At 34.5% G+C, this 23,588-nt stretch overlaps 2 protein-coding genes across 3 annotated transcripts; both read right to left on the bottom strand.

The window, feature by feature from the left end:
- Nucleotides 1–9,897: 9,897 nt before the first annotated feature.
- Nucleotides 9,898–13,143, bottom strand: LOC18101336 (uncharacterized). Of its 2 annotated transcripts, none has more exons than XM_006379441.3 (5): nucleotides 12,976–13,143; nucleotides 12,267–12,437; nucleotides 10,893–11,769; nucleotides 10,268–10,437; nucleotides 9,898–10,140 (listed from the first exon to the last, which is right to left on the bottom strand). In XM_006379441.3, the coding sequence occupies exons 2-5, from the start codon at nucleotides 12,428–12,430 to the stop codon at nucleotides 10,032–10,034; spliced, it is 1,320 nt and encodes a 439-aa protein (XP_006379503.2). In that variant the 5' UTR covers nucleotides 12,431–12,437; nucleotides 12,976–13,143; the 3' UTR covers nucleotides 9,898–10,031. The 2 variants fall into 2 exon arrangements, with proteins under 2 accessions (XP_006379503.2, XP_024462044.1); XM_024606276.2 differs by having other exon boundaries at nucleotides 12,980–13,118.
- Nucleotides 13,144–13,950: 807 nt separating this feature from the next.
- LOC18101335 (uncharacterized) lies at nucleotides 13,951–21,947 on the bottom strand. Its single transcript, XM_006379440.3, has 14 exons — nucleotides 21,260–21,947; nucleotides 20,514–20,600; nucleotides 20,122–20,225; nucleotides 19,912–19,962; nucleotides 19,026–19,197; nucleotides 18,562–18,876; nucleotides 17,770–17,973; nucleotides 17,139–17,651; nucleotides 16,789–16,998; nucleotides 16,065–16,253; nucleotides 15,666–15,835; nucleotides 15,088–15,240; nucleotides 14,877–14,958; nucleotides 13,951–14,783 (listed from the first exon to the last, which is right to left on the bottom strand). The coding sequence occupies exons 1-14, from the start codon at nucleotides 21,785–21,787 to the stop codon at nucleotides 14,376–14,378; spliced, it is 3,186 nt and encodes a 1,061-aa protein (XP_006379502.1). The 5' UTR covers nucleotides 21,788–21,947; the 3' UTR covers nucleotides 13,951–14,375.
- Nucleotides 21,948–23,588: the final 1,641 nt, after the last annotated feature.

The following is a 23,588-nucleotide window of genomic DNA, read 5'->3' as shown; positions in this document are numbered from 1 at the left end:
TAATTTAATTTTAGGTATGAAAATGGTAGAAATTAAGAAATCCTCCATTTCACCTATAGATGATGCATGGAATAGTGTTTTTGTGTGAAGATGGATAAAAATACGAGATTTAGAGTTAGCATATTCCCTGTTCAGGGAGAGTACTTTATTCACATCTCAAATAATTAAGGACATTCTATATTAGATAATAAGAATTTGTGAGAGCTTAACTTGAGAATATATGGTAAAATATTCGACTTTTTTTTGTGTGATTTAAGAAATTCGTATAAAAAGGACAAAAAACATCGCATTCAATATTAATAGCAATAGCATATCGATCACATTATCTATCTTCGTGTTCATTGATAACCACAACTCTCCCTCCTCTCTCTCCCCCTTCCACTTAAAGAAATCATGTTTATCAATCCCGAAGTCGTGTCAATCACTCGAAAGTTTTCATGCCAAACCAGAAACAAATCAACCATCTTAACCACCTAAGAACAAATAATAAATTAATGGGTGATCAAACCCATGAAAACTCACACTAATCTTGTTTAAACGAAAGAAAAATATGAAACAAAATCTTGATCCATATCCCTTTTCAACACATCAAATTTGCTAACGATTTAACTGGTACAAGAACGCTTAAACAGCTAAAATTCATAGTGCACCAGACCTAATTAACAAACACTGATAAAATCATCAAGATTTAAAGTCGAAATGAATTAATAAGATTGATCCAAATTGATGATTAGTGTACAAATCTTGAATAAATTTGAATAATTAATTCATGCACCAATTAATAATTAAAACCACGATCCAGATCCCATGTCTTGTGGAATTACAGACCTATAACAGCATGGATTTTAGCCCACATACTGTGGCATTTAAGCGTGTAATTATACATACATACAAGAACTTAGAAAAGGAAAAAATGGAATAAAGACCAAAAGAATAAAAAGGAGATTTTTTTTTATAAATACCCTTCCAGTACATATATACCAGATCACCATTTCATATGCAAGGGCACCTTCTCTTCGGAAGAAGCTCAAAACTTGATTGAAAAAACGAATCTACTTCTTCGCGGTTCACAATCTCAAAGAACTCGAGTTCCGTCAGTTTTCTCTTGCATGAAAAGGACCTTCTTGGTTTTCTCGGGGCCGGTGGACAGCTTAAAACGGCAGGAATCTTGTGCTCTTCAGATTTCGGCGTTTGACAGTCGTCAGTTTCGCTGTTTTCTTGCTTAATTATGGTTTCTTTGTCATCCGTAGCACTGCAGGATTGTAGGGTTTCAGTCTTGACGGCACGAACTTGAATTCTTGGCAAATCCTGGCGTGATTCAAGATCGGTAGACATGTTTTTCTCCTTGTTTACAGGAGGAGGTTAAGGGGTAGAAAAAATAAGAGAGAAATGTGTGGTTTGTCAAGGTTTTGTAATCTATTTATGTAGGCAGATAAAGAACACGAAGACGTGTCTAGGAAGGTAAAAAAAAAAAAGGGTGTGTGTGGGAGAGGGAGGGAGAGAGGGAGAGAGAGAGGGAGGGAGGGGGAGAGAGAGAGAGGAGAGAGAGAGAGAGAGAGAGGCAGGGTCGTTGGATTCTTTTCAATAGTTCTATTCTTTTGTATTCTATATATATCTTGCAGGGAAAATGACATGGACGTTAAAACTGAGATATATAGCTAGCAAGAGCTTAAGCTGATGTATCTGACTGGTCACAGAATCTTTCTACAGATCGACTACCTTTCCATCTACAAGCATCGATGCTGTTGATGAGTTGTTTTTTCTTGATCTAAACCAGCTACATGTATACAGATCATAGAGTTCATCTCTCTTAGAACAATAATAATAATAATAATAATAATCAAGACTTTAATTACAATTTAGTGTTTACCATATCATTTTTAATTAATCTGTGCTTATCATACTTGACAAAAAAAATATATAAATCAAGAGCTTTCCATAGCTATCTTAGTAGCCCTGTCATGGATGATCGATGATATATTTTCCGTAAAAAAAAAAAAAAAATTAATTAGGCCAGCTTTTCATAACTATTCCATATCAGTCTTTGGCATGGAGGACATTCTACTGATCTGGAATATTGCAGATTCGAGAATATATGCTTCTCTTAAAAAAAACATTTTTAAATAAAATTTACCGATTCATTATCAATTAATATTAATAAATAAAATTTACCGATTTTATACATCCCAGTGAGCTATATATCAATTCGAAGTTTTTCTCTTCTTAATTTTCGATGAATATTATCCACACAGGATTGATTGTTTACCTTAGAAAAAAATATTAAAGGAAAACGACAAAAAAAAAATTAACAGTGAAGAACTCAGCTGAATTGCTTGAGCTTCTTGTGAGCTAGAATGCTAGATATTAGATAAATCCATAAAAATAAAAGGTGATTTTTTTTAATTTATCATGAAAAAGTAATTAGATATGGTTGAGTGCGATAATTAAAAATTTTCTCTGGTTTGCATTATCAAGTTAATGATTTCCATTTTGACATATCCATTATTCAGTACACCAATGAATTTCTCATCATATATATTTCTTCTTTTTCATAATTAAGCCAGGAATTGACCTTTTTTACTTTACTTAATTTGTTTTATTAATTATAGATATTTAATTTGATAGTTTCTTCCATCAGGTAGTTAATTTTTATTTTACTTTTTTTAAAAATAACAGCCAATGATTGAATTAATGAAGACAAATTAATGGGAACCAAAATACATGGGATGTTGCTACAATTTTGATTGGTTTAGCTAAGCACGGATGTGGATTGCTGTAATAAAAATCTAAGATTTCTTAGCGGGACACGTGTCACTTCTGGCGGGCTGGATTGTTAAGATTAGAAACAGAGAATAACTTCCCTTTTTGACGATATGCATTGCCTTCTTCTACTTTTCTTGAATGACATGTGGAACGTGACATTTACGTTGGAAGCAAAAGGTTGTTAACTACGCTGCTCTCGAACCACTCCACGCGCGCTTAAGAGGACGTGAACACAGTCGCTGAAATATGAACATAATCATAGATGTGTATATATATATTTTTTAATTTGGTCTTATCTTATTGAGTTTTCATACATCAAAATTATTTTTTTAATCTATTTTTAAAATGGACCTATTTATATTGAGATTATGAGACTTATACATGGGAACTTTTATCTTTGTCAATTAACTTTAGATCCCATTAATTTAATTATAATATCAATATTAATTTAATTAGTTTTAATGTATGAAAGATGATGGTAATACATATATACCACTCGAGAAGAAAAAAATAGAAATAACAAAAAGAAAAAAAAAATACAATATTGGATTATATATCTAATTATAAGAACATTAATTAGCATCTATTAATTAGTACATGTAAGGTACGTAGATAGATGTCATCAATGGCTTGATCATGTTTAGTATTTCTTAATAATTTCCATGACAAACCAGTCACAGCAGAATGTTCCTATGTCTTTCACTTTCAGTAAAGGTGCGTGCGTAATCAAGAACATGGCCTGCCGAGCTCTCCCTGTATTTCTATTCCTCTCGGTCCTCTCTTGCATTGCAATATTGGAAGCATAGGATTCCATGTTAGAGTCTTGAATATATACAACCATCCACCTAGATCTTATCTGGTATAAAAAATGGGGAAGATTGGATTGGGTTTAACAAATACCAAACCCCATTATACAATGAATCTTTCCACGTGAAGTGTCTCCCTCGCTCGCTCTTGGTTTTCACCGCTGCCTAGCTAGCTAACCCCCAAGTCTTCAAAAAGGTTGTGTCCACAAGTCCTTTCGAAGGAAACATGTTACTTGAGTTTGACCTGATTAATATATATTATCTGTTAATTTATGTAATATCTTGCTAGAATTCTGATCTTTTCTTCAGACTGGGTTCTCATGCATGACCACCCCAATTAATTACCCTGAAAGATATTGATCTCACATGGCGCCGTCCCTGCATTATTATCTTACTTTGAGAAAATATAAAAAGTACCCAGAAAATGATCTCCAAGTATTGTGGTTTTTTTTATTGAATCCTCGCTTGTTGACCCCCCCCTATTGCAACGCTGTCTTACAGTGAATTTATGCTAATTAATGGGATTCGAGCTGCTTAACAAGATGATTATCGGTAAACGTGCAATCATTTTACCATAATTGAGTGCACATATCTCTACAGGCAAGGTCGACGATCGATGCTGGAGGCTCCTTTTTTGCAAGTTCTCAAGACAACAACACTCCAAATCTTACCGATCAGTTAATAATTAACAGCTACTTTATTCCTTGTGTCAAGTGTTGCTTAAGAAATTTAAGCTTTTCTTTCTTTCCGTTTTCCTTTTCTTTTTCATAATTTCGTAACCGCCCCTTTTGAAGAAGAGTTCTTAATAAGCCTTGTCCTAATGTGGGTTTGCTTAACTGGTTATAGAGGAAACAGAGGAGTCAGTAAAGAGAGGAGTCAAAGAGGGAGGAATTAACCGGTTAATTAATTAGTGTTCTCGACTGCCTTAAAGGGTACTATAGGCGATTTGTTTTTTACTACAGTATATATTACTCTTTAATTTCCACTTTTTTAAAGACAGTACTGATTTAATTATATCTCTATATATATAAAAAAACAGAGACGGAGATATATATATATATATATATATATATATATATATATTATGAAATAACACTGGCATCTCGAAACAAAAAAAAAAAAAAAAAAAAAAAAATATATATATATATATATATATATATATATATATATATATATTATGAAATAACACTGGCATCTCGAAACTAAATTATTTTTTGATCGGATTTCAAATTATACATTATTCATATTTAGAAAAAGCACGATCATAATATATATTTTTAAAACAAACCCATTAATTACCATCACTGCTAAGCCGAGACTGATTAACATATGATGCCAGTATAATTAGAAGAAGGAAAAATAGAGGGATCGATCGGTTAAAAAAACAGTAATGATCAAATACGGATCGAGTTGTTGATTGCCTGCTCGCTCGAAACGGGCCATGCTGCAGCTGTCCGATTGCAATCTTGCTTTGGTTCACGTGGCCCTAATTAAGAACCTTTAATTGTTGATTGGATTTTCTATCAAAATTAATAAAGAAAAGAAGGAGAAGAGAAGAAAAGAATATTCACGGAAGAGGGATATCATGCAATAGTACCTTTAACCAAAATATTTTAGCACTTTTTAATTTGTCTGGGGACAAATAAATATGTGGCCCCTATATATATTAGTTTAATCAGTAATTCGCTACACACAGGACTTGAATTCTGTTTTCATTTTCTTTTTTATCGAGAGGGCTATCCAAATTATACATAAAATCCTTTATATATATATATAACCATCAATCTGATCATATAGAATAAATAAATTAAAAACTAATATATATATATATATATATATATATATATATATATATATAATTTCACATAAAAAAAACCAACATGTAAAATTAAAAATTAATTATTCGTTATATATAGAAATTAACTTGAATATTCTCTTATTAGACGAAATACAAATTCTAACGCGTGAAATAGACACACAGAAGTAAAGTTAAGATAATACACTTTGAGAATAAATCCCTTTTAATCATATTTTAAGCAAATTACCCACGACATCTCATCGTGGCTGTTAATTTGATTTAAAATCATCAAGATACTGTCATTTTTTTATGTTATTGTAGAAATACGTGCTCGAGAGTACTTTTAAATGACTGCACGTCATGTTACACACATATTTTTAATAGTTCAACGAATTCCAACCAATTTTTTTTTTATTTTTAAAAAAGATAAGTGTGATCAGAATGGAAGCCCTTTACAATGAATTTCGAAGATCAAATCAATTGCAGTGAAGAAAGATCCGCCACCTCCTCCGTCGACCAAGTTGTTGCCAAGATGTAAGAATTAATTAACTAAAAACAAAAGATATATATTGATAGAGGCTAATATTTAATAACAAGACCTTGAAGATGATTGAAAAACACCAACCATTCACGGATGGATATCTCCTAACCTCCAGAAAGTCTTTAGTGAACACAGCGATGTTCCAACGGTGGCTTTAAAGAGATGTAACTCTAAATCAAATTTCTCGACAACAATTATTTCCCCCCACCCTTACTGTGTGGGGACATATTTATCAAAAAACAATAAACTTGGTAGTTGGGTGAAAACGTTTGCTAATTAATGAAATATTTTATAGTGCTTAACTAGTTACATCTAATAACTAGTTATTTTTTTAGATCTATTTTAAAAAAAAAAAGACAAACAAATATATTTTTAAATTTAAATAAAATTATGAAAAATATTTTTTTATATAAATATATTTGTCCTAGTGTAAAGTGTGTCCAAGACTCGACCGAAAAGAGAAATATAGTATATCAATGTGGAAAAATTGCTTATCCAAGAACACCATGATTAATTAAAAAGAAAATTGCATGGTGATGTTGTAAACTTTATAATACATGTAATGTATTAAATCTAGCCCGAGAATTAACATGACATAGGACTTGAGTTATAAATAAAGTAAGTTAATTGAAACAGTATTATTTTGATATTTTTTTTTGTGTTTGAAATGTCATTAAGATTATGATCATGTTAACCCCTCACTGAATCAACTTTAAGTTAGTTTTTTATTACACTCAGCTTGGTTAGGATTAAATCAATCGGGTCTAGTATCGACTTGCCAACCAGGCCGGATTAAAAACAGTGATGCCGACTTCAAGACAAAATGTGTTTTCTTAGACACGATAAGTTTAGAAGGGACAGTCCAGAGAGTAGATTGAAATCAGTTGACAGGAAATGCACTTACGTAATTAAGGAAGAACAAACTAATTTTGAAAGTTTTGTCAGGAAATCGAAAGTAAAAGCATTTGTTTGATTCACGAAGCATTTACTCGTTTATAGGTGGGAAAGGACTAGACGCATTTAGCTTGACAGTGAATGGACATGAAATCTCTACAGCGTCTGTACACCTACCAGACAGTAAAATCCACTTTTCCGTAAATTTTCAGTTTTCTGGTTTTTTTTAAGCTCGGGGGCTGATATTTTAATTTTATTAATTTACGAGGGATATAAAGTTAATAATTTAAAGAAGTGAATTGTTGATAATTAATAAGAAATAGAATTGGACATGAGATAGATCTTTATTAGTTCTCGATCACTAGAGCCGAGGTTTATGTTTTCTTTTTCTTGGTCTTTTTGAGGTATATATAATGTGATTGTTTGCCCGTGTTCTTATGGGCTGTGGTTTGTACCTTTCATAGACTTTATGACCTTTGCTTATAAAACAAAACACATATGGGTGGAGACGATATATTTATGTATATATAGACACATTACACATAAGTTGGTGGACATGTATTACGGACTTAATTAAGGTTGGTTCTGGGTATTCAATTTTGTGATGCAGTACGCACGAGGTATTGAAACATCATAAAATCTAGTGTCTCCCGATCGATCAACTGTGTGCTTATGCATGTATTTAGGTAGGTGGTAATGGAGGTTTTTCTTTTCTTTTTTCTCACTTGATTTTTTAAGTTTGAATAATGAAATTGATGTTTTTAAAAACTTATTCTTCTAAATATATAAATTATGCTGATTTAGTGGTGTATTCTTATGATCGATTATTCAGAAAAGAAATTATTTTAGTTTATATGTATATAAACTGTTTATATATATACTCTTCTAAACATATAAACAACTCATGTGTTAAACCAAATAGACTTGCTTAACAATCCTATGATGGGATTTGGTGCATGGTGATGGATTCTTCTGCCTAAATAAACGAGCAAGGCCCCATGAATCTCAAGAAATTATTGAGCCTTCAGAATACACAGCGTGTTCGTGTATATTATATAGTTTCCTACTTTTGTTCTCATATGGAAGACGAGACGGGACCTAGTTGTACGTGTACTAGGAATTAAAGAGGAACATAGATATAATATAAAATAAATTTGTCTTGGGAAAGTTTTGAAACAAGTATTTTTATTTTAATAAAAATAAAGTATAGTAAAACATATTATCTATCTTTACTATTTTTATATATTTTTATCTTTTCCAAAGAAACCAAGAAGTGGATGATTCTTGCTGCTATATATATATGTAATATATGATACAGAAATATCCCACTTTTTATTTGTGTTTCTCCCCTCTCCTTTTGATTTTTATCTATGCTGCCCTAAAAGTGGATGCATTTTGTTTAGAATTAATTACACGTTCATGCTCCACGTCTTGTGATGGGTCTAAAACTCAAAGCAATGTGGATCTTTTAATTAATTATTACGTACAGCACTACACGACCTGACCTAATTAAGAAGATAGATTTCACCAAATTTTATTTAAGATAACTTGGTGACTAGCTAGAGAGGTTAAGCAGAGAAAGAAGGCTTTGAAAGGAGAGAGTCTTGTGATGGTTGAAGGTGCGGTAGAGATGGATAATTCTGAAGAGAGGAAGAGCGTTGTGGTGGTGACTGGTGCTGTTACGAAGGTGGCAAGTTGATATATTCTGTGTGCTGGATTTGGCTATATTTCGTGATAGGGATCGTGGATTTTAAATACATGGTGGTTGGACTACAATTGGATTATGGCCACGATGGTTTTATGAAAGGTAGGGTGGTCTTGCGGCAGTGCTAAGGGTGGAGCCGTGGCGGGGAGATGAAAAATTGATTTTGCTTTTTTGAGATCAATTCAACATAATTTCTTTATTTTCAATTTTTTATTTTAATAATCTTCTTAGTTTAAATTGCTTTAGTCTTAATCCTTTAATCCAGTTTTGCGAACCCTGATTAGGCGTTAGAGACTAGAGAATCTGAAAAAATTGTGACTAGATGAGATTTGCAAAATAAAATAAAATATGCCCTACAATTGTTTGAAATAATAACAATATTTTACATCAAAATTAATTAATAAAAAATATTTTATAGTCAACTTTCAATTAGTCAGTTTATCTGTTAAGGAATGTTTTTAACTCATAAAATTTTATAAAAATATTTTACAAATATTAATCTAATTACAATATTATCTAATTATTTTAGCTATCACCATCTCTTTTTTCACCATGACCATAATTATCTCGCCATTACTGCCATGTGTTACTACCAACTCTTCTACCACTGTCATCATATGACCCCTTTTTTCTCACGATCATTTTCTTACCATCATCTTCTTTTTTATTATCATCTCTATCATTTCATTACCTTTACCATTGAAAATTATTTGCATATAAAAATATTTTTCAAGTCAAACATTGAAAAATATTTGACATGTAAAGTATTTTATAATAACAATATTTATTTATTATTATTATTTTATGCTTATTGCTTCCATGTAAAAATTCGAGATAACAATCGATTTGTACGATATGATCTTATGGGCGGCCCTTGGAGATTTATGCACAGGCCCAGGCCTTCAAAACAACGCTGTGAAGGCCCACTGAAGTTGCAAAGACAACTGTTTTATCAAGGTTTCAAGCACAATTTATAATTCAATAGTAAGATATCGTTCATTTCTAAAATTGTGAGAAATATATAGAAAGCAGAAATATGTTTATGTTTGGTTAATGAAACAATTTGAAGTGAGTTTTTATATTCTCAAAACAAAAAATACAAAAAAGCATGTCCTCTCTACCGATCATATCCCCTTTATCCTTATCTCTTCTTTTCTGTCTCGAGATACTAACACGAATCTTGTATCACTCCAGCTAAAAACTATAAATATCAACCTAGCATAAAGATGACACGGTTTCTCTCAGAGGTTAATGGGTGTTGCCACTATTTTACCAACGAAATTTCAACCACCACATCTCTTCAAGTAACCCATAAGTGGGATGCCAGCCATTGCACTAAGCTTTTATGATCATAATGGTCTAGTGAAGTGGGTGAAGGGAAAAAAAAATATGAAGGGGAAGAAAACAAGCAGTGACAATCACTCTTGATATAGACAGGAAAACTAGATGCACTGGCGTGACAGGTAAAGTATAAATCTACCCTGCAGAAACTGTAGACAGAATATAGCTACGCTACTAAAGGATTTATTCTGACCAAAATTTCACAAAGGCAGCCAAGAACGATTTAAAAATGGCCCAAAGCGGGTTAGTTTCTGGTTCTGTTTGATTCTTGGATGCCGCTCCCCACGATTCACTGCTCATGGAAACAAAGCAAAAGATAAATCAATACACCAACATCTAGAAATACTCCAGTGAAGGACGTAGAGCGGATGGCAAATCAAAGCAATGAGTTTAAAGGTATGGTCATGACTTATACTTACAGATTAATTCTGTTTAGTGTTGGACTGCTTCCTTTCTGAGAGGCACGACCATGTAGAACTGCAACTTTATCTTTTATCTCAATTTCTTTGGCTATTGACGGACAGATACTAACAGTGACGTCATTGCTATCCAAAGATTTGGTTTGCATGGCATTTTGAGCACTAGCAACCTGAAAAAAAGAGAGCCATTAATAGCTTCATGCTCAACTTCTCCCCCACATTTTCGATTGGCAAATTATTATGCTTATAGTTGCTACCCTATGTGTACAGTGCATTCCTCCAAGTAAAAATATCATCTTGCATATTAAGGGAATTAGCTTTTACATGAATATATATATCTTGCTCCACCTTGCATTAAACCAAGAACATGAATTAAATTAATACACTGGAAGGGAAGAAATAATAGCAAAGCAGTTGCAGCTTGCTAGATCATAAATGCCTTTTAGCAGCCGACCACACCATGCAAGTTGAAAGAATCTTGAAAAAGAAAACCCAGAAAGGAAAGGAAAGGAAAGGGAAGGGAAATAAAATAAAAGAAGGCGGGCTAGTGGTTTATGTTTTCTGCTGTGCACACCTCCAGCAGAAAGTGGCCACATAATTATACGTGGTATTGAAAAAAACTCACCTTAGTCTCAGCAATTGTCTTGTCATCATGTGGTGACTTCAACTTCACATCCATGTCAGCCTCAGCATCCTGCAAAATGCTTCCTTTGGTGACAGATGCATGCGAACTTGCCATTGCCAGATCTGCAAAGTTTTCCACTTCTTGTTCACGCACCAAATCAGAGCTTTGTTCCAACAATTGAACTGCTGACTTTTCCACTTCTTTATCATCTGCCAAACTGCTATCATTCAAGGAAGTTATTCTGTCAGGCAAAGAAATGCCATTTCCTGGGTCATGTTCTGGTTCCAAGAGCACCTTTTCAACATTTTTCTCTTCACAAGTCCCATTTATCTCCCTTAAATTACTGCAATTTCCATTCAAGTTTCCAGCTGGCTTGGTAACAGGCGGCAATGGAAATGTCTCTACCATTACATCTGCCATTTGAGTTACTTTAGAATCAGATGCTGCCACTTCTTCCATTCTTTTCTCTATTTCCAGAGGTTCAGTTTCTTGAACCTCTACAACTTCTGGTTTATCGGCTTCTTCATTCTTAACAATTACATGGCTCCCATTATCGAATCCCTGCTGTTCAGGTTCAACCTGAAGCTCAGAAATTAAATGCTCTTCACTTGAGCCCTCATCATGCTGATCTGGTACAGGACTTCCATTTGGAGATGTGGATAGAGAAGCTTGAGGTTCTGTGGAAATTGTACCCAATGGGTACTGCTCCACAAATTGATCATTATGCTGCTCTTCCGGTGACAAGTTACCAGGACCCAGCACTCTATTTTCTTGGATTATCTCCCGAACAATCTCCCGTACAGTATAAAACGACCCACCAACTTCCTTGTGTGTGAGATTAAGAGATGGAAAATTCCCATTGTTTAAATTCTGGTACCTGAAAGCAGGTCTTCCAAATGAATGGATGCCCAAATCTACTTCTCCAAGAACTTTGCAATGAGAATTAAAAAAAGAAAGATAACTATTAAAAGGTTAATATAAACAACAATTTTCTATTTAGACCGGGTCATCATTGTGTTATCAAGAAGCTAATCGCTATCGTTTGGTTTGGAAAATACTATATGAACCTATTACCAACAATAAATCAAACTTCCAGGAAAAACAAGAAATAGCCCATCTACCATGTCATAGACTGCTGCTCTTGGAAGTTACTTATTCAGTGCATACGTGTGTGTCCATGAGCATGTGAGTGCATGTGCATCTCAGCAAGCACTCGGTCTTTCAGTTTTAGCGAACGACATCCAAGAGAAGCAATTTCATAGCATTCATCGGGAACAGATAGGGCAAACTAATGATTCCAATAATTTTAGTAATCATCTTCAGACCAAAAGAATAAAACAGTTACGCTTCATTGAAGGGGAACCATCATATTACGTCTTTATAAAGGACTCCACCATTCCCTTCCTCTCCTCCTTCGACCTCCGAATCCGAGACTTCTTCCCTCCAGAATCATTGCACTTGGCTAAAGCAAATGTTTGGCCAACCCAGACACCCTTTACAGCATGCATGATGGGAAAAAACCCACCACCCTTTAGCATACAAAACCTACATGATACACAGCCAAATTCAGAGTATCAAAAAGACAAATAATTTCACAGTAAAGACATAAATTTTCATAGACAAAACGTATCAAATAATCAGACAGCCATGACCCCATCCTATCATATACAAAGTTGCAAGCCGGTGTCGTGTTAGAACATCAAACTAGGAACTTGAGAACGCATCATCAGTTCCAGTTACTTTCAATGCCCACATACTAAAAATTCAACAATTTTGCACTCTAGTTTTGCTCAATTTCCTTGGTTTTCTCAGAAACCAAACAGGAAAAAGGTAATTCTCCAACATCTAACCATATTTCTCACTACCAAACAAACCCCATTTAAAAAAAATATCAATCATGTGTAACTCAAAATGACCCACAAACAAAAATCAAACAAAAATCAAACAAGTACGTGGTTGCATTTCAGCTAAAGCTAGTACATTTACACTAGAAGGGAGAATAAAAATAAAGAAATGATTGACAGAATTGAAGTATAGAAGAAAGATATGGAGTGTTTGAGAGGGAAAGACAGAGTGAGGTTACCTACTATATCCGAGAGCGGGAGAGACAGACAGAGAAACGGAGAGAGAGGGTTGGGTTTGGGTTTTGGAGTCATTTAAACCCTAAAAAATACCATTAACAGGTCCGACCATTGGTCCCAGGTGAGGGCGGGAGGTATTTGTAATTTTCTCGTTTTTTAGGGTGATGATGAAATAATTTACTGAACTGGGTCGGGTCCGCCTTCGCAATTTTTTTTTTTAGATTTACAGAAGGGCCATGAGAGTTCATGGGAGCAGCCGGCCCGATTGGCTCAATTAGTACCGTCGGATTTTGCTAAGAGACTTCTGCTTTAACATGGATTGTAGGTTCAAATTCAAAAAAAAAAAAGCAGAGAAAGGAGGTTTAAGGTGGCAAATGGTCCATAAACCGGAGTTTTTGAATATATGTTCTGGTATGATTTTTAGAAAGTAATCTTTTGTTTTCAATCATAATTTAAGAGTTGTTTTTATAAATAAATTATGATGAAAATAAGTTAAATTAAAAGTTTGTTTGATAAAAATAGATTTTATGTAATTTTTTTAAGAGAAGAAAGATGCACTAAGATTAAAAAATAAAAAAATTGAACTTCTGATTGAAGTAAGATTTTGATTAAAATATATAGTAATTTTTTTTTAATTTAAGTAAAAGTTGATTCAACATATTTAAAAAAAAATTTATGAGTAAAGGTTAAAAGTTGCAAAAGTCACATATGCGAATGGAATCTCAAGTCAATAGGAAATATAAGATGAGTGTATTAGAGGACAAATTATCCAATCTATTTATGGGGCATACTTCGTTTTCTTATTCAACCAAGCTGCGAACAAACGCTTCATATGGCAAGAACGACTCCAAAACTTAGACGCAGTTCCTCTCTAGCAAAGCGAAGGTTAGTTTCAGTACAAGCAACGATTTGGTCATCTGCAGTTCCTCCGAAGAAGCGAAAATGAAAGTCAGAACAGGAAACAAAACAAGTCAGTCTTTCTTTGTAACAAAATTGCATCTACATTACCAAAAGAATATGCAATGATAAACGAATTATGTGGTTCAGTCCCTCGACTACAAGTAATTTGAATGGTTAAAAAGAATTTCAACTCATGCGTGGTACTGCTCAAAATCCTGGTATAGTCGGGGCCAGTCGGAGTTTCGTGCAAACATGCCCCGAGTTGTGAGCTGAAGTCAAAGGGAAGCCAGTTTTCTTGTCCCCTTTGCCCCATGAGTGTGTGTTTGGTGAAAATGAAAAGACGAGCAAAATCTGTGCTGAAGCTGTTACAAAAAGACAAAAAAATGAAGCTTCTCATCTTCTCCGCAAGATCCCTGTCCATCTCTGAAGTTGAGAAGAATATATTCAGCAGCCATATTAGGACTTGGGAGTCAAGCATAGTCAGAATTAGCCCTTGAGAGTTTCAGAATCTCAACTTCCTATATTTCCTAAGTGGTTTCTGTTTGTATCCAGACTTCAATCTTTCAAATAGTTTCTCTTTTGTTTTCCGCTTCTTGTCCATTTTTACTCTATATTTTTCTTCCCTCTCCCTTTCATAAATCCCTTGCCAATGCACTTCTCCTGTTAGTGGCCACAGCCACCTCTCCCTTGGATGATCTCCATCATCTGCAGCCTCAGCAAGATCTTCGTCCATGCTCTTCAACACCATAAGCTTAAAGTACTTTTCCCACATTATTCCCTTTCTTTGCTCAACAGGGTGCTGTTCTTCTACAGAACCAGTGTGTGGATCTATGTAAACCATCCTTCGTGCACTATGATAAGCCCAAACATTAACAAGGACTTCCAATATTCGACAATAACAATGCTTTTCCTGCATACCATTAGATAAATATATTCATTAATGGTAGTACTATAATCTCTCCTAAACATATGAAGCAGGCAGTCTAGTATCTATGTATCTTACCTGTAGCTCCGAGGAACTCAACAGACACTTGGTCATTTGGCTAGAGTTGGATTGCAGAGCATCAAGAGAATCAACAAACATTCTGCAATTTGATTTTACAAAACATTAACTATTGATGGACTTGCAACTACCAATAATGCCTCGGACATAACATTTCATCTATGTAACTGGAAACTGGCTTGGGCGAAAAATAGCATCCTTCGTAAATTACCGTGAAAACATAATGAACTCCAGAAAGGAAGGGGTTGGCATGACCCAGCTATGCAGGGCAGACCAGTGACCTCCATCTTCTGGCATCGGAGGAAGAACTTCAAGATTTGATGGCAAGCCATACATATGGCGGAAGGCATCTTCAAAAGCAATTCTGCATGCATTCAAAAGCCAGAAGTTAAAATTCTGGCTTTGAAAAGGCAAATGCTCACATCTGTGTAATAACAATCTACAGAGTGCAATTACAATGGGGCATGTACGATTAGCCTTTACCCATCTTCTTTTTGGCCCTGTTTAAAGCTAAACTGAAGATGGTCAAACCTGCCTTTTCCACAAGTGATTCAGCAGTAGTATAAGAGCAAATGCCAGTGGCATCCAAAAACAGTTTTCCCATTTATTTGGCTAAAAAATAACAGATTTGTTCAGCTAAAGACAGAAGAATGAAAAGAATAGCAAAATTTGTATGGTATGTGTAATAAGGGACCCACAGATACCACAGGATAGATGGACAATCTGACATTTTTAAACATTGCGCAAAATGACCTGACCATGAACACCCCCTACTTGAAGCAAAGATACCTGCAGTGTCCTCCATTTAAGATGTCACACATGGACCAGAAAGTGAGTTCATCGTTGCTTCCTGTAACTCCACCATCCATATCTAGGCGAGCCCAGTAGTACATTACATCTTTATTTTCTTCTTGCACCTTTTCTTCTAGAACTTGTTCAGCTTTAAATGTTAATGAAACCTGAATCAAGAAAGGGAACAGTCAATAATTGCACTTCTGAAAATAAATTATTTTAAACAGAGAATGTCAGTTTCACCAGAAATATGCTAACTGGTTTGTGCGAATATCAAATTCTGCAATTTTTCCAAGAAGCTGATTGCAACTTGGAAAAATAATGACCTTAAATTTGATGTATCTAATCCTGCAATTTTGAAAGTTTAAACTATAATATCACTGGCATAAAAGATACCTTACTACCAGCAGCATGCCATGATTGAAACCCAATCCAAGGTCTCTTGTGAATGTCATCCACCCTGTTTGCAATAGAAAACATTCCTCCTATATCACATAATATATTCTGATAGTAACTGTCGTTCAGGAGGGGAAGCCGGGCAACTGCATCCACATCATCAGATCTTGACCTCCGCGCTTTTGTAGACTAAGAGATAAATGTAGCATGATTAAGAAATCAAAACTACTTAAAGCATGACTGCTCATACAGGAGCATATCTTAAAAAATTCAAACACCAATTATAAGGTTTCTTTATATTGGAATAAAACACTTGGACATCACAGCATCTCCAAACAAAGCAATATACAGTTCAAATCTTAGTAAAGAACCATTAATTGAATGTTATAGGACAAAAAACAAAAGAGAAATTATGGCTCGAATGCGGATGCAACATACAGTTCTGTTACCAATATTTAATCATTTGTCATTTCAGGAAGCAACAAAACCAGTTGCAGAAAGCTCAAATGCCCTAACTATTATCTCCAGAAAATGGCATGTGTGTGTGCACGCCAATTTATTTTTTTTAAAAAAAAAAAAAAACAAGAAAAGAAAGCAAATATCCTAGAAAGCAACCAAAAAAAAAGGAAAGAAAGAAAGAAATGTTGTAAGTACTAAAAAGAAATATAATTTCTTTATAAATACCAAAAAATATAAGTTCCAGATATGGCTGGAAGAAACTTACAAGACTTAAGCCACGGTATAAAGATCCATGATTCAAAAATGGCCAGGCCCCAGCTCCATCATATATTTCATAAATGCATACTGGCTGGCCAGTCCTTTCTAGCTCACCTTCATCCCTCTCATTTGCTTCAAACTTTAGCTTTTCAGATTTTCGAGCATCATGATAAATCTCATCCCACGGACCATGACTCTTATCCATTCTTTCTTGAAGCTAAATAGGAAATAATTCTCCATTTCAGCTGTCTTTTGAAGAAAATTTCACAACATGAAGACTGAAAAATAACTAAGACAACTGGAGCAATGAAAAAGTAGATGTTGTGTGAGGCATGGCCCTCAAAAGGAATAGCATACCTCCTCTGTTTCCACCCTCTCATATTCTTCAAAGCTTTCTATTTCACTCAAAACATCCCAATCTGATTCTGTTGGGATATCTGGTACTAGAATTTCAGTTCCATTCCCAGAGATGCTAGTTGAATTAACATGATTGCTCCATTCTTTCTCAAGGGAATAAACAGCACTGGTTTCTCTGAAAGAAAAATCGCCCTCAGCCATGCTTAACAAATCATCAATTTCCTGTTCTAGTTCCTTGCTGAACAAGTTCCATTCCCATTCCCTCCGTTGAAGGTTAGACACAGGACCAGGCAACAAGGTATCTGATGGAAAACTAATCAAATTCTCCAAAAGCCTTGCATAACCAATTATACATTCTGATGCAAGCATGTTCTTAGCAAGCAGTCTTCCAGAGAAAGCAAGAGTTTGAGCAAATTTAGAAAGTTTTCCATTTGATATCAAAAGAGAGAGAGCCCTTGTCAATGCTTCAGGGCTATATTTTGAGAACAATATCCCATGGGCTCCATCATCAACCTGTTATTTTAAGAAATTTATTTGTCAATCTCTTCAAATGAAGAAACAAATGGAGATAGGTGCTACACATAATTTACCAAAGAAGGAATCAAGTCCACAAAAACTTGAATACACTCACGTATTTTTTCAAGATAGGAATATCGGGTGCAATGACAGGGGTTCCAAAGGTCATGGCTCGGATAAGTAAAGGAGGAAAACCCTGTTCATTTTGGGAAGAACCATAAAGAACAACATCTGCCATTAATAACACACTGTTGACATCACCATGCAGGCCATAATGCCACACAGAGCCATGATGAAGTCCCAGACCAGAAACAACTTCCTACATGAAAAGAACAAAAAAAAACTCTAGCTTAAGCAAGGCATAAAATTGAACAGAGCATGATATTAAATTTTAAAAACAAACATCACCCCATCTCTCACTGTTGTTTCTTCCCAAAAGAAACAAAAGTCTCTCCTTTGAGAAGATACTAAACAGCAAGAACTATCAACTGGTATGTTCCAATTATTAGGAAAGAAAAGGCTCTTCTGAGGTAGTGACCACACATAATATAAGTGGCCAAAAAGGAAGTATTGAACAAGAAAATCAATTTAGTTGCATGGAGTATTAAAATAAATACATTGACAATACTTTGATAGCATTGTTTAAAATAAGACACAAAAAGAAAACTTGATGAAATATCAAGGTCAGATCATGTATATATTTCCCTGGTCATTCTTCTAGTCAACCCCATTCCTATGCAGTCAAGTGATCAAATAGACATTAGAAGACTAGCTTAGTCAAAAGTGTACCATTATAAAAGTTTTCACTTAATATATGAAAACACTATATCAAGTAGCAGGGATACAAGAAGATAAACATAACATCACAACAGAAGTAATAAGCTACAACCAATGAGAAGTTGACTACCTGTAAAGCATTATCATCAGTGGAATTACCGCCTAAGAAAATTAATTTAAATGATCCTTCAGCATCTTTGGTCCTTGCATATTTGGCTAGTAGAGGTCCTAGGGTGTGCACTGCCACAGCATAATCCCATGATAGCTCATCATAGAAGAAAGAACTACCAACAACTAGAACCACCAAATCATCTTTGCTGAATCCATGGTCCACCCTTAACTGATGCTTAGCGTGGGTCTTACTGTAGCTTTCAGCAGCCCACACATCTACTGGTGATCCAGGAATCACAAAGAAGTTTCCAGTGTCAAGCACAGTATATAACATCTGATACAGAGAGGAATATAAATTGAAAAACAGCATAAGATTTTCTATACAAGGCTGGCTAGAAGTGGGCTGTAAAAAATAGCATAAGATTTTCTATACATGACTGGCAAGAAATGAGATGCAATTACATACAGAGGTGGCATTTTTACCGGCAAAGTGAAGTCTGGAAATACAACAACATTAGCCCTGTTAAAAATACTTCTCCAATGAGACAGCAAATGCTGCCAGCCCATTTCCTGATACAATGGAAGACGATTCGCAAGGGTATCTTCTTGGATTATCCATACAAGCGGTATTGACTGGAATGGCTCCTGTGTGAGGCTGCATAGATATAGAAGTAAATGATCATAGCATCTCAAACAAAGGCAACCAGATATCCAGATCTTCACACTTGCAAATACAGATACAGAGAATTCTAAACATGCACTTTAGGTAATTCTATCCATATAACTATCACTTTTATTATCCACAGAATCACCTCTGTATTCACAACACAAGTACGTTTGCACAAAAGAGTTCTTATCATATACTTACAAATAACTTCAAAAATGACCAAGAGAGCTCCTAATACACTCAACTTCCTCTTCATGTCTAAAATACTATAATCCATTCCCGGTACATATATTGAAGTTTCCAACACCCAAGAACAAAGCCACATCTAGATTAAAACCTTAATCTAAATTCCTGCATATTGCAGATAAGTGCAACGTCTCATGTTTATAAAATTTCATGAAGATGATAAAACGATACAAACAATCTTGTTGGTCACTTCAAATTTAATTTCCTCCCATATCTGTTATACACTTATACAAATGTTACATTGTGTCTAATGTCATGTGTGTAGCAAATGCATTCCACTATGACAAAGGCATATTTTGTTTGCAAAATGTCCAACAGAGTAGATGTTTGTGTTTAATTCCACATGCATGCATTCACAGCACAATCCACCCAGGCAATGAACAATCACTGAAACACTAGAGCAAAATTATAAACTTCAGTGATTTCTTAAAGGATTAAGTAAGCAAACGCAGGCACCTTGAAACTGCCCCTTTGGCTTCAAGTGAATCGACAATAACAGCTTCAAAACTGTAGAAAAATACATGTATATTAGCAATACCAATTAACTTGCTGAAAAAACAAATAGAAACAGAAAGTTCCTAGCTGTAATAATCACTATCCAAAACAAAAACCATAAATAGAAAACAAATTTAAGTGAAGCTGCAATATTAAGAGAAAGAATTGTACATGGACCAATCAATATGGTCATATTGCTCTGGTCCTAAAATTGATATCCGGCCTCCTATTTCCTCCCACACTGATCGTGTCACACCATTATCCACTGCATATATCTGTCAAAAAGGTGTTGTTAGGCGCATAAACCATTTTGTTGAAGACCAAAGTAGAACATGCAGCCTCCACATCAACATATATGCCATGCTTATTTTGAACAGGGAGACGCATAAACTTGTATTGAGGCTCCCTCCACGAGCCAAACTACATTAACCTGTTAAAGAGATGGTGTGACATTTACATGCAGTTGCATAGCCTAACAAAGCATTTGGTAATAGCAGCAAGAAATGCCAAAATCTACATAGAAATGTCAGGGAAGTTATACAAGAACAGCCAAAACAAATCACCTTAAGTGCATAACCAAGTTTCCGCAGATTCATCACCACACTAATCAACATCAATGACTGTGGGCCCTTCTTCATGTTTCCTAAGATCTGAATATCATCAGAACAAAGTACCATTAAAATAAAACACACTCGCACAAGGTCAGTACAAAAAAACACGTAGATGAAGTCTTTGGAGAAAAAAATAAAACAGAACTTTATCTAGAAGTGCACGTCAGAAAAATGTATTTATCTAGTCCACATGTCTAACAAAAGGATAAAGAAGAAAACCAACGCAAAACAATGCAACCCGCGCATGACCTAAGCTCCTCCTGCTTCATAAATTCTTAAAAAAAGTCTAAACTACTTCCATACCTTCAACTGCATATATTCTAACAATAAACTTGTAATTGTGACATTAAAAGGATTTCTCGGTCCCGAACTAGTTGGGCTGGCTGCTTGAATTGACTTCCTCCATTCACTTCCCTTAGAGCTAAACTTTCTTTAAATTATGTGTGACACAGCGTTCATTCTTCTCCACGAATCATTTCTAATTGACCTTTCTTCCTCCTCCATCTCCATACTTCAATTCAATCACTATTCTTCCTTGTTATTGACCCATGCATTGCCAAGAGATTAACGGGACCCGCCAATGGGCTTCGCACTAATCCTATTGTCTAATTCTTGCAATCTATTCTTAATATTTTTCTCCTAAAATAGCATTTCTCATCTACAGCAAAAAATAAATTTAAACAGACTCGGAAACTTACAACGGCGAGTCTTGGAGGCCTGAGGCCAACTCTATTAGCTAGCAATCTGACATGATCGAGCCCGTGACCTTCCAAAGGCAACCGTGATTTTAACACGGGCACGAATTTCAACATAGCACCTGATTTCAAATCTTCTTTGATCGGTCTCCAATGATCAATCCACCCTCTACGAAACACAGCCATACCGGTAATCGAACTCTGCAACAAAATAGACGCCAAAACGAAAGCTAAAACAGCGAAAAAAATCAAACAGTAGAATAAATAAACGCCGCGAAATGGAAAGCAAGGGAGCAACCACCCCTTGCGGTTGTAGCTTCTGTTTGTATAGGGGTGCCATCGGCTGCGGCGATCAGACCGATCAAGAGGTGATTTACTTGATTTGTCTGGAGTGTTAGTGTTGTAGTTAGGGTTTCGTTTGAAAAGAGAACGGTCTCGAATCGAGTTGGAACTTTGATCGGAGCCACCGTCGGAACCTCCATTGATAGCGGAGACCGGTAGTTCGGGTGGAGAATGGTGGTTTCGGATCATGAAGGATTGGATTTTCCTTTTCCCTTGTTTTTTTCTTTCTCGGGAAAGTGAGGAGAAGATTTTTTTCAGCGAGGAAAGATCGTGTAGAGTTGCATTTTCTCTGAGAGGCTGGTTTTTTTTTTAAACTTCTCTCTGTTGTGTGCTGTTGGCAGTATATGTTTTTGTCAACGTGAATCTGAGATTATAAATATAAATAAACAGTTTTGTTTTTATTATTTGTATTTTCTCGGACCCATATTTCAAACGCAAGGTACCACGCCCAAAAAAAATAAAAAAACCTAATCTAGCGATCTTGCGTAGACGAATTAAGTTGATGTCTGATATTATGGATAATCCACTGTGGGTGGATAAAGAGAAATTTTTTATTGTGAGTTATAACCGGTAATATCCTATAAATTTTAATTTTAATTTTAATTATTAGTTAATATATCATGACATTTGATTGTGTCATGAAATACAAAATAAAAATCATCAATTATTTTAATTTTCTATCTAGAATAATTAATGTCATCAGTTATTTTGAACAGAGTAAGAGTATTGTTGTTGTTTCTGCCCTTTACTTCTTATCAAATTATTATTTTTTATTGGATTTTGTTTGTAAAATAAAAAGCTTGTGATTAATATCTATTTTAAATTCACAATACACTGCAATACAAGCTCCACACTTGACAAAATAAACTCCATTATGAGTACACGTGACAATTAATTAAGTAAAACCTTTTTATTTTTAAAGATCACTGGATACATCTTGTTGACAAAAAAACATGGCTACCATTTATTTATGGTGTCCAGAACTATAGTAGTTTATGTTTCTTAAAAAGTATTTTTGATGTTAAAATATATTAAATTGATTTTTAGTATTTTTTATGATTTGGATATACTAATATTAGAAATTAAAAAAAATATAAAAATATTTTAATTAAATTTTACAAAATATATATATTTGAAAATCATATGTACCACACACAACCATATTTTGTTATCCAACAATGCAATTCAAAGCTCAAAACTTTTAAACATTATTTAAACCTATTTTGAACTAAAATTGACTTTTATATCTTGTAGATAAAAGATAATAATAATAATAATAATAGAAAAAAGAGAAAGATTCCAGTTTAGTTGGAAAGTGCCAGGTCTTTGTAAAAGTTTCCAATCACATCAAAAGGTCCAGTTTCTCAAGATAAGATCAGCAACCAGCAGGGACTTACCATCACATAAATGGGTGGTGCCCTGGCATGTGATCCAAGCTCGGCTTAGGCGGAGTTTAATTTTGCATTTTTTTAATTTTTTTTAGTTTTAATTTTTTTTTTATTTCTATATAATTTTCATGTATTAATATAAAAATAATATTTAATCAATCCAATCCCCTTCCACCTTCATAAGGGTTGGCACGTAAAAATAATTTCTTCGTATTTTCCAAATCTATGGGCATATCAGTCTACTTAAGAACTGGTTTCATAATTGGAAAAATATAATTAAATATTTAGTTTATCAATTTCAAATTTTAAATAAAAGTAATGAAATATAAGTCTCTCAATAAAGGTAAATCTAATCTCATAAGTAAATATCATAAAATATTTTGTATTAATCGATGAAACATCGTACCATGCCAACTTCTGTTCACAGCCCACCTTACAAAATCAATATCTCAACATCATCGGAGTCAAATTGAAACAAAAGCAGGGGAACAAAAGCCAAACGGGTCCTTTATCGAATCTAGTAACAGACAAACATCACTTCTGTGGCCGTGCTGAGGATTTTTTCCTCGACCTCCTCGAACGGAAATCCCGAGTCGTGATAC

Source organism: Populus trichocarpa, chromosome 8 (assembly GCF_000002775.5).
Source record: "Populus trichocarpa isolate Nisqually-1 chromosome 8, P.trichocarpa_v4.1, whole genome shotgun sequence".
Classification (NCBI taxonomy): domain Eukaryota; kingdom Viridiplantae; phylum Streptophyta; class Magnoliopsida; order Malpighiales; family Salicaceae; genus Populus; species Populus trichocarpa.
The sequence above is the reverse complement of the archived record's forward strand: the minus strand, read 5'-3'. Positions and strand labels throughout refer to the sequence as shown.

What these genes read in the sequence shown, in the direction of transcription:
- LOC18101335 (XM_006379440.3), bottom strand. Translation starts at nt 21,787, where the DNA reads ATGATCCGAAACCACCATTCTCCACCCGAACTACCGGTCTCCGCTATC. An exon ending in TTCCAGACTTCACTTTGCCG is followed by an intron (nt 18,877 to 19,025) that starts GTAAAAATGCCA and finishes TCTCTGTATCAG; the next exon opens with ATGTTATATACTGTGCTTGA. An exon ending in GGCATGCTGCTGGTAGTAAG is followed by an intron (nt 15,836 to 16,064) that starts GTATCTTTTATG and finishes TTCTTGATTCAG; the next exon opens with GTTTCATTAACATTTAAAGC.
- LOC18101336 (XM_006379441.3), bottom strand. Translation starts at nt 12,430, where the DNA reads ATGCTAAAGGGTGGTGGGTTTTTTCCCATCATGCATGCTGTAAAGGGT. An exon ending in GTGGAGTCCTTTATAAAGAC is followed by an intron (nt 11,770 to 12,266) that starts GTAATATGATGG and finishes ACCTGCTTTCAG; the next exon opens with GTACCAGAATTTAAACAATG. An exon ending in ACACTAAACAGAATTAATCT is followed by an intron (nt 10,141 to 10,267) that starts GTAAGTATAAGT and finishes TTCCATGAGCAG; the next exon opens with TGAATCGTGGGGAGCGGCAT.